Genomic DNA, 11578 nt, shown 5'->3' with positions numbered 1-11578 from the left:
ACAGAACCTAGAGACAGGACTTGGCTGGAGATCCTACACAGAACCTAGAGACAGGACTTGGCTGGAGATCCTACACAGAACCTAGAGACAGGACTTGGCTGGAGATCCTACACAGAACCTAGAGACAGGACTTGGCTGGAGATCCTACACAGAACCTAGAGACAGGACTTGGCTGGAGATCCTACACAGAACCTAGAGACAGGACTTGGCTGGAGATCCTACACAGAACCTAGAGACAGGACTTGGCTGGAGATCCTACACAGAACCTAGAGACAGAACCTAGACACAGAACCTACAGACATAACCTAGCAAGAGAACATGGCAAAAGAACCTGGATAGAACCTGGCAACAGAACCTGGAGAACCTGACAAGAGAACCTGGCTATGCTGATTGACTGAACGCTGCCTCTGTGTCATTCCTTCTTCGCCGACTTCGTCCACACCTTTGGGGACCCCTGGACCCGCTGGGGTTGGACCCCAGCAGCCCACTACTATCAAAGTCCTTTCCCTGTGATCTTGACGCCTCACCTCAGCAGGAATTAATAACAGAAGATATGACCTTCATCCCTATTCCATAAAACAAAAAGGCTGGAATGTTAGATTTGATCAAGCAGTTGAATTGATACCTCTCCCCCGGGAACTGGCTTTTCATGTCATTTCACTATGGACATTCCCTTTGCTGAGACCACATTTCACTTGTGGTGACCACATTCCATTATCTCCCCTCTGGGTATGCATAAAAAAGTCTCCGCCCAGAAAAATCCCAGGAAAAGTCCTTTAAAAGCTGCTGACTCCAGTCACTAGGTGCTGGAGCCATCCAGGCTCAACCACCTGATGTTGGGATGATCAAATAAATTTGTATTCCTTCACCATTCTAGCCTCATGCGTCCCTCCTTCGGTGACCTAACAGCTGTTTTTCCATTTCTACCATCTCATGGGAGCTATAAGTGCAAGCTCTACTGGCCTTCAGAGTTAGGCAATCAAGAGGTATCCCCTTGGGAGGCAACCACAAAAATCAGAGTGCTAAATAAGTGCACAAGCTGCTCTCTCAGCTATATTGGTGCCCTGATACAAGTCATTGGTTGAACAGAAGGATGTAGATCACTGGCCTCTGTTCCCTTCATAGGTTTCTCTATATATGCCAAACTAGAAAGCTGCCCTTCAGGCTGACGCTCTAAGACAAGCAAAAAGACCCCTTTTATTGAAAGACTGAGAGTGTATTTCAGTCTGCTATCTATGCAGTGCCCTGGGTGTTATCTGGCCAAGAACAGTCTCATAAATACAAGTTCCTATTGCTCATTAGAATCAAAGCAGTCAAGAAATCAGGGAAAACAATAAAGACAGTCCTCTGAATATCAGGGAATCTGTGTTCTGAATGCTAATTAACATATCTCATCCTGAAGGTGCAGATATGAAAATGGGCTACCATTGTTGCTGCCTCTGTGTGAAAAGCATGCAAAGGTTTGAGGAAACAGACCCAAGTTTATTATTTTCCCTTTATTTGTACTATTTTTTCCCATTTGGGGAGCCAAATATTTATGTACTGGGACATTTAAAAATATCTATGTATCTGCTGAAATTTAGAAAGTTAGCATGCAAAGCCTAGGAGCAAAGTAAACCTGACAAGACTTTAAGTTTACATCTTAGGCTAATCTCCAAAACAGAGATACTCCACAAAAACAAGAAAACAAACCATGTTCAAGGAAGATAATCTAATATCCAGAATTACATTATAAAATTGAAATGACCCATTTTTCAGTAACAAAAAAACAACAACATTAAGGCATATGAAGAAATAGAAAAATATGACTCTTTCAAAGGAAAAAGATAAAATCAATAGAAACTGTCCAAGAGGAAGACATTTTTGTTCAGGTGGTAGAATTATCAGACTTTTAAATTAGCTATATTTAAAATTTCCAAAGAGCTAAAGGAAGATAGGGACAAAGTAAAAAAAAACAAACAAACAGTATATGATTATAATGGAAAAACCAATTAAGTGAAAAGAAACTTCAGAAGTATTAGTATGGCTACTATTACAGGGCTGGCTGTGGAGTAGAAGAATGAGGAGCTGCTATAGCACTGTTGACTGAAGGTGAACCAAAATTTACCACTATTTACTGGCCAATCATTTTTCTGGAAGGCCCAAGCCTTTGAAAGGACTTCAGAGTTCCAAAATATTTATATCAGACAGTTTGTGCAAGTGCAATTATTGTCATGCTTTGGAGACAGATTCCTGGCCTTTCTACTCTGCCCCTTCCATGATGTCACTTTAGCCTCTTGTTTCTGACTCTCTCATGAGGGACACACTATTATAAAAAACCCACAGTATTAGTTGCCTTTTTCATTAATTATAAACCCTTAACCTCATTTTATCCTCTTTCTTTTGAAGCAGATGACTATGCCTTTTATTTATTAGAGAAAAAAAGCCATTTTTACATATCTATAACTCCCTTGTGTATGTATCCATCTCTGGGGCTCTTTTGATGTCTTTTATATCATTAATGTTTATTAGCTGAATTTTCAGTACCTAGTAAAATAAGTGTAATTTAGTGAAATAGGACAGTCATTTCTTAGCTTCAACACCAGCAATTTGTTATTACTGTTACCATTAAAGAGTACAGTTAAAATAGGTATACTATTTTGACTCATGTTCTGGTATATAAGAATATTTGGAGTGGGAAAGAAAGAGATTGAGTTACAGATAATTTGTGCAGAACCTAAACCAGTTTAAATGTGCTGTGCTTATGGTTTATGATAAAATAGAAAAGCAAAATTATTAAATTTATTGAGGTGACATTGGTTAATATAAATTTCAGTTATACAACATTAGGAATCAATATCTGTATACTCTATTGCATGCTTACTGACAAAGGTCTAGTTTTCTTCTCGTTATATTTTGACTCTTTTTACCCATGTTATCAATTTTAATAGAGGTGTTTTTAATAGGCATAAATATGTTGTTGCTTGATAGGTTTCTTAGCTATCTCTTGCTCTTGTCATTGATTCTTCATGAAAGCTTTATTGAACTGTCACCAAGACTACTATTTTATCTGTTAGTATAAAATAGAATAATTTGCTCTAACTATAAAATTGGCTTCCTCACTTACAAAGACTCCAGAGTGCTGCTTACATTTGTATGTTCGTATACAAAAGTAAAACTAGATGTTATTAATGCATGAGAAGTTTTTTTTTCAATATTTGTTTTTAATGTTTTAAAAGTACTCATTGAGATTGGTTTTCTTCATACACTTATTTTTGTATACTGGCTTTCACAACTGAATAAAAGGTTCCGTGACTGGAATTCTTTCACTTGGAACTCAAAGGTTCTTACTATAATTTCTAAATTCTAAGTGTGCTTGTTTTTTAGCTGGAGGAGAGTTGGAATGTTCAGAAACAAATGAAGGTTTTACAGAAGAAGCAATCCCAGATCGTGAAAGAGAAAGTTCACTTGCAGAGTGAACATAACAAGGCTGTCTTGGCAAGAAGCAAGCTAGAGTCTCTCTGCAGGGAACTTCAGCGTTACAACAAGACATTAAAGGTTTGATGGTTTATTTATTTATTTGTTTGTTTTTTAGGAGGTACTTAGGCTGATTTAAAATCAGTGAATATCTATTTAAAGTAAACCCTTGCTTGTTTTGCAGTAGTGAGACATCTTATATAATAAAAGCCTAGGTGGTGTCACACCCTCGTGTGATGCTGTCACAAGATGGTCGCCACAAGATGGCTGGCAGGGAAGGGCAGTTGTGGGCGATCAGGCCAGCAGGGGAGGGCAGTTGGGAGCAACCAGGCTGGCAGGGGAGGCCAGTTGGAAGTGACCAGGCCAGCAAGGGAGGGCCGTTGGGGGGCGATAGGGCCGGCAGGGGAGGGCAGTTAGGGGTAATCGGGCCAGCAGGGGAGCAGTGAAGAGGCGATCAGGTTGACAGGCAGAAGCGGTTAGGGGCAATCAAGGCAGGCAAGTGGTTAGGAGCCAGCAGTTCTGGATTGTGAGGGCGATGTCCAACTGCTGGTTTAGGAGCCAATGGTCCCAGATTATGAGAGGGTTGTCCGACTGTCAGTTATTTTGTAAAACGTTCCACATTTTGGTTTGTCGGAAATCCCCCAAGGGGTCCCAGATTGCAGAGGGTGCAGGCCGGGTTGAGGGACACCCCTCCCCCGCACGAATTTTGTGCACCGGGCCTCTAGTCTATAATAATCTATAATAATAAAAGTCTAATATGATAACTAGACTAGATGAAGCCAGGGCTGCAAGGGAAACCCAGGTCCCAGGTGCCTTGTGGCAGCCAGAGGGAAGCCAGTGCCAGCAACCTGGGGAAAGAAAGCCTACTCTTGCATGAATTTTGTGCATCAGACCTCTAGTGTAATAATAACTGGTGATTGAACTAAGTACACTTGCTCTGGTGGACAGAGTTTCTGAACAGAGGGCTTTGTGGGGTCCTCAAAGATATACTACCCTGCTTTTAGTTTGCTTGGGCTAGTGCTGAGGTCATTGTAAATTTGAAGACTCACTCTTTCTATCCAACTTTTGATTTGGGGTTCAAGGAAGAGCTCCTGAATGTATCTCATTTCATTAAACGAATCTACTTTTATGTTTAGGGATGTTTACACATAGTCCTTCAGCTTAAAAAGCTCAAGGTCACCACATGCTCTGCTGACCATCAATGTAGTTGATTACCATGTCCTCCTTGAATAAGGAATGAAATGGCTACTTGAAATGAGATTACTAGCAGTAGATTTGAGTGAAAATGAGTTTGAAACAAGAAATTAGGAGGTAGAGAAATACTACAGATGGTAATGTATTAGTTTGTTTTATGCTCTCAGGCCTTCTTCAGCTATTTGCTAAATATTTTAGAGTTATACCTTGGCTATTTATAAAGGAAGAGGCAGCAGGTATCAAAATATGTGTCAATGGGAAGACAAAAGAAAAGAACAGAAGTGCTAGAAAGAATCCATATAATGGGGGCATGTCTGCCTTTAGAAATAGGTAAGAATGTACAGTTGGAGTAAGATTAAATTAAGCAAGATGTCAGATTACTCTGTCACAGCAAGTCCCCAAGGATCTAGATTAGAGGCCAATTTGTGAAATGAATCTTCATCAGGTATAAGAGTTTTGTGTTTTCTTGCTTATGAAATCTTGAATTTTGATGTATTAAAGTAGGTTGTGTAGTTGTTTCATTTTTTTTCACATAACAAGTCAGCATTTTGACTAGAATGGTAGGGTCTATAATCTGGAAAGAATATCTCTTCAAGCTGATCGAATAGGATGATGGTCTGCCTAAACTCTGAGGAGGACATTTAATGTGGAAGAGCTGACTATGGAGAAGCTCCTACTACTTTAGTGCAGTGAATGTCTAGATGGTCAAATAACACTTATTTTATAATAGAGGCCCGGTACACAAAAATTTGTGCACTCGGGGGTGGGGGGGTCCCTCAGCCCGGCCTATGCCCTCTTGCAGTCTGGGACCCCTTGGAGGATGTCCACCTGCCGGCTTAGGCCCGCTCCCTTGAGGATCGGGCCCAAGCTGGCAGACATCCCTCTGGCAGCCCGACAGCCCTCGGAGGGATGTCCACTTGCCAGCGGGGAGCAGGCCTAAGTTGCAGTCTGACATCCTTAGCGCTGCTGAGGAGGCGGGAGAGGCTCCCGCCACCACCGCTGTACTGGCAGCCATCAGCCTGGCTTGTGGCTGAGCAGAGCTCCCCCTATGGGAGCGCACTGACCACCATGGGGCAGCTCCTGCATTGAGTGTCTGCCCCCTGGTAGTCAGTGTGTGTCATAGTGACCAGTCATTCCCAGTCATTCTGCTGTTAGGGTCAGTTTGCATATTACCCTTTTATTATATAGGATAGAGGCCTGGTGCATGGGTGGGGGCCAGCTGGTTTGCAGTGAAGGGTGTCCCAGATCAGGGTGGGGGTCCTGCTGGGGTACCTGGCCAGCCTGGGTGAGGGGTTGATGGGTGTTTGCAGGCTGGTCACACCCCCTTCAGGGTGGGGGTCCCCACTGGGGTGCCTGGCCAGCCTGGGTGAGGGGCTGATGGCTGTTTGCAGCTGGTCAAGCCCAACCCAGTGGGGCCCCCCACCCCATGGAAGTTTGGCCAGCCTGGGTGAGTGGCTGATGGCTGTTTTCAGGCTGGCCACACCCCTTTAGGGTGGGGGGTCCACTGGGGTGCCTGGCAAGTCTGGGTGAGGGGCTGAGGGCCGTTTTCAGGCTGGCCAAGCCCCTCGGCGACGGAAGCTCCAAGCCTCTCCTTTTTTTATTTTTTTATTTTGGGATTTATTTACCTTCTCTAATTGAAACTTTATTGCCTTCAGTGGAGCTCATTGCTGGCTGGCCGTGGCAGGCAGGAAGCTTGGCTTCCTCCATTACTGGAGCAACCAAGCCTCCTGCTTGCTCCAGCTCCGTGGCCACGGCTGGCTGATAGCAGGTATCTGGGATTTATTTATCTTCTATAATTGAAACTTTGTTGCCTTCAGTGGAACTCAGAGCCGGCCACGGCAGGCGGGAAGCTTGGCTTCCTCCATCACTGGAGCAACCAAGCCTTCTGCTCGTCCAGCTCCATGGCTGCTGGCTGCCATCTTGGTTGGGTTAATTTGCATATAGTCACTCTGATTGGCTGTTGGGCATGGCTTAAGGCATAGCGAAGGTATGGTCAGTTTGCATGTTTGTCTTTTATTAGTGTAGATCAGGGCAGTTTTATCTGTCTGATAATTACTTAGAACAATCTCAGTGCTCTTAAGTAAGAGCTTTCTAGTCAGAAGAAGGAATAGTAGCTCAGAAGTAACATTAACCCACATAGCAACAACACCTTTTTTGTGAGCATTTTATCTATAAGTTTAACACTATTAACAGAAATTATTTTGGATGATAAGGAAGAAAATATGCAGCAAGCAAGAGAAGAAGAAGAAAGTCGTAAAAAAGCAACGTCACATTTCCAGTTTACTTTAAACGAAATTCAGACACAGCTGGAACAACATGACATACACAACACCAAACTTCGTCAGGAAAACATTGAACTGGGAGAGAAGTTGAAGAGGCTCATTGAACAATACACACTGAGAGAGGAGGTAAAGATGTTTTATTTATTTAGACAGCATCTCATTATTATCAAAATCTTTTACCATTCATTGCTAATTTAAAGCTACTGTTACAGGACAATATTTTAGATCTTTTGTATATGCGTGTTAGAAATCAGGCATTTATTAGAAAAGAATTGGCACCATGTGAATTGAAGGACTAATTGGGACCCTCACTCCATGGCCCAGGAGTCCGTGGCTTTGGATATCTGAAGTAATTTCTAGCAGATGCATTAAGTACTGTTTGTTTGCCATGTTATACTTGGAAGATTGTGATTTTATACTTGGAAGCTGGTGATTTTAGCATACAATTGTATTTCCAAATACTCTATCTTAGACTTCTATGAATATCTATACAATGTATAAGTATCATTGCATTCCACCTACTCTATTATCTGGGGAGAAGGCTAATGAAAGTTCTAATCCATCACACACTCCTATTTATTACACACCTAAAGAAGTAAGAAGTCTAAAGGATTGATCAGTGGCTGCAGAACCTGATCATTGCACTTATTTTATAAGCTAGTCTGGAAGTTAGATAGTGTCTAGATTAGAAGTAAATTGGTGATAAACTGCTTATTTTAGCTTTCTTACTTTAAGAGATCAAATATGTAGTGTGGGAGGCTTTGGGTTTTTCAAAGAATGCCTCCCTGTCTTTATTATGCTTTAAGATAATAAAAAATTGTTACTTTTATTTGTGTATATTGAGTTCCTTACATGAAAAGATTAAAATTAATAATTTTTAAAGATTATGACTATTTAAAATGAAAAGTTTTATGTGTTTTGCTACCAAAAGAGCACTTAAAGCATTTATCCAATTTCAATTCAAATTTGAGATTTGTTTTAATTTAGTTTTAAAAAGTCTTTGAAAACATATTTGACTGTTCTCTTTCATCTTTTAATAGTTTTTTAACTTATCATAGCAAGTTTCAAACTTAAAAGTAAAATATACATCAGTTAGCTTCAGAAGTTATCCACTTTTGTGTCTAGCAACTTATTTTATTCGTTTTTAAAGAAATACAAGACATCACTCACAGCACTATTTGAATGCATATATTGAAATAACAGCCACGAACTTTTTTTGATGCAGAACCACGATAACATGGTTACATCTAAGAATTTATCAATAATCAATTAAATGCTTTGTCACTATTTACATTTCTATGTCCCACCCATATGGTTAAGATTTCTGGAATCAGATCCAAACAAGGTTTATATGTTTTATTAATTACTATGTCTCAGCTCTTTTTCATGTGTAGGTTTCTCTCCTTTTCTTCCCTTCCTTGCAATATATTTTTAAGGAAACTTGTTTTAAGCCTCTGAGTGAATTTTATTTTTAGTAGATTTATTTTTTACAAACTTCTTATTTTGTTAAATGGAGTCTTTAAATTTTTACCTTTTTAAGAATGATAGTCTACTTCCCTATTAATGTGAATTTTAAAGTACATTTTTATATCACTTGTCTTATTTATTTTAGGTATTACCAAATTTTCTTTTTTGGTTAAGATATAATTTAATAATATATTGAACTATTTTCAATCAAAGACAGATCTCATGTACTCCTCAAAACTTAATTAAGTTACCTGTTATAAATCAGCATTTTTTTCTATTACATAGGATTTTATAACTAAAAGAGTTATATTATTTCTTCATCTGTGAACAGTATTCTAATTATTTTATTGTCCATAAATACCACTTAACAATTGAGTTTGAAAATAATAATAACTTCTTCTCTTACCAATTGTGCATGTAATACATGCTAGGCACCAAGCATCTTAGTTTAATCATTGCATGGATTTTTATAACTCTGTAAAGTATATGTGGTTTTCACCTTCATAGATACAGAACTGAGGTTTATTAAGGGACAGAATTTACCCAAGGCCATTCACTGAGCCTGGGTTTGACCCTAGGTTTTTTCTACCATTATATCATGCAACTTACCTGCATTAAGAAATTTGGGGAAATCTAATGAGAAAAAAAATGTTCAGGAATTTATGTGTGTTATGAATGAGTTTAATAGTTTGATCTCCATCCTTTTTGATAACTTAGACCTAATTTTTAATGTAGAGCAGAAATGGGAAGTACAAAACTGTTGATGGATGACAGATTACCTTCAACTTCAACAACCATGGGTACCATGTAGTAATCAGCGGGGATGATTCCTGCAGGTTCAGGATGGGTGCAAGGTGATATACATAGATGCTTTTGCAAGCGTAGGGACAGAAACATTTAATGGTATTAACTATGATTATATTAACAGGAAAAACAGAAGCAAGTAGTTGTAGCTCATGTTATTTCTTTTCATCCATGTGTTCCCTTTTTTTACTAAGTGTTGGAAGAAATTTTATTTTTTCTATAGCGTATTGATAAAGTGTTCAAACGTAAGGAACTGCAACAACAGCTTGTGGATGCCAAGCTTCAGCAAACAACACAACTCATAAAGGAAGCTGATGAAAAACATCAGAGAGAGAGAGAGTTTGTAAGTTCTATTTCTTAAAGAAATGTATTGCCAGAATTATAATCAAAGCTTTTAACATCATTTAAACTAATTCAACATTTTACATCTAAATCATGCTTTTTTTTTTTTACTCTAGATTGAGAAATGTTAGAATACATTCAGCCTTTTATTTCTGATGAGATTTTCATATAACAAACACACTAGAATTTTTAGACCAAATTAGTGGAAAGACCTGTATATGTTTTATTTTTTCTTTGAGTATTTCCTTGAATTTTAGGTAATAATCTCAAGGTTCAAAATTGTGGCAGTCATTTGGCAAGTTTGGCTGTGCGAGCTAGAGACAGTTATTCTAGACAGTTATCTAATTATAATAGAGGTACAGTGCACAAAATTCATGCACTGGTAGGGTCCCTAGCAGCTGCCGCTGCTGGCTCCTGACCGGTACTCCCTTCCTTCCCCCTGGCCACCTGCCCATGCCACGTCCTCCCTCCCTTCCCTTGGCCACATACCAGCGCTGCCAGCTGGGACCTCCCTCCTTTCCCCGGCCAGCCTGCCCTCTGGTTGAACTCCCAGATGAACTCCGGTCGAGGGGACATTTGCATACTATGCTTTTTTTATATAGGACTAGAGGCCCGGTGCAGCAGTGGGGTCCCTCAGTCTGGCCTGCACCCGCATGCAATCCAGGACCCTCAGGATGTCAGAGAGCTGGTTTTGGCCTGATCCTGCAGGCCAGGTGGAGGGACCCCACTGCTTCATGAATTCATGCACCAGGCTTCTAGTAGGATAATAAAAGATTAATCTGCAAATCAACCAGTGGAATGACCAGTCGCTATGACACACATTGACCACCATGGGGAAGATGCTCAATGCAGGATTGGCCCCTGGTGGTGAGAGTGCTCCCACAGGGGGAGCGCCACTCAGCCAGAAGCCAGGCTCATGGCTGCCGAGTGCAGCAGTTGGTGGTGGGAGTCTCTTCCGCCTCTGTGGCAGTGCTAAAGATGACCCATGGGCCTAAGCCATCAGTCAGACTTCCCCCGAGGGCTCCTGGACTGCAAGAGTGCACAGGCTGGGCTGAAGGACCCTCCAACCCCCGAGTGCGTGAATTTCGTGCACCAGGCCTCTAGTATTTTATATCGTTTTCCAACTGTGATTATAGTTAGAATCCAAACTTAACATATGCAAATTAAACTATATATGTAACTTAAATGAAGTGGTAAGTGATTATAATAATACTAGAGACCCGGTGCACGAAATTTGTGCATGGGGAGGGGGGGTCCCTTCAGCCCAGCCTTCACCCTCTCCCTCTCTGGGAGCCCTCAGGGCATGTCTGACGGCTTAGGCCTACTCCCTGGCAGTTGGACATCCTCAGTGCTGCCATGGAGGCAGGAGAGGCTGCCGCCACCACCACTGCACTCAAAAGCCGTGAGCTCGGCTTCTCCCTCTGTGGGAGTGCACTGACCACCAGGGGGCAGCTCCTGCATTGAGCATCTGCACCCTCGTGGTCAGTGCACATCATAGTGACTGGTCATTGTGCTGTTCGGTCGATATGCATAGTAGCCTTTTATTACATAAGATGGACTATTTCATTCAATGGATCATTCAGGTATTCCTCAGGATGTGAAAAACTCATTAAGTACAGGTCAAAGGTTTAGAGAGATACAATTTCACAGATTGCTGTTTTCAACATATATACACATACACATACATACATGTAGTACATGTGTATACTTTCTGGTTCATTTAATGACTTTTAAAGGCTTAATTGAATTGTGTATAACATTTTGTTTGAGAAGTTTAAAGACTGAATTTCATAATTATGTACCATGCAACTTTACTATATAATTTTCTTTTAAACCCATGTAAACAGTGTAGGACAAAAGTAGGTTCACCGTTATTTGTATAGAAAATAATACAATAACGAACAAATAGTGATAAAAGAATAAACGGTGTTTTATGTACTTAATACTATAAATCTACCTTTGCCCCACCCTGTGTTGGCCAAACCCTTCTTCCCAGAAACAGAGTTAGAAATCTAATCTCTGTTTTCATTAAT

General features: G+C 40.5%; 1 protein-coding gene across 9 annotated transcripts in view; it reads left to right on the top strand.

Moving 5' to 3' along the window:
• The window catches only part of LOC102239980 (gamma-taxilin), a 102156-nt gene that overhangs the window by 75578 nt on the left and 15000 nt on the right, over positions 1-11578 (top strand). For 8 of the 9 annotated variants that reach the window (XM_005880970.2, XM_005880968.2, XM_005880965.2 and 5 more), the window contains 3 exons: positions 3367-3537; positions 6864-7058; positions 9427-9546. In XM_005880970.2, the coding sequence (XP_005881032.1) occupies positions 3367-3537; positions 6864-7058; positions 9427-9546 (486 nt within the window). The remainder of the gene's footprint in view (positions 1-3366; positions 3538-6863; positions 7059-9426; positions 9547-11578) is intronic. The other variant, XM_014528948.1, reaches the window with a different exon arrangement.

Source organism: Myotis brandtii, unplaced genomic scaffold (assembly GCF_000412655.1).
Source record: "Myotis brandtii unplaced genomic scaffold, ASM41265v1 scaffold665, whole genome shotgun sequence".
In the NCBI taxonomy this organism is placed as follows: Eukaryota; Metazoa; Chordata; class Mammalia; order Chiroptera; family Vespertilionidae; genus Myotis; species Myotis brandtii.
This window is presented reverse-complemented; position numbering and strand designations above follow the sequence as displayed.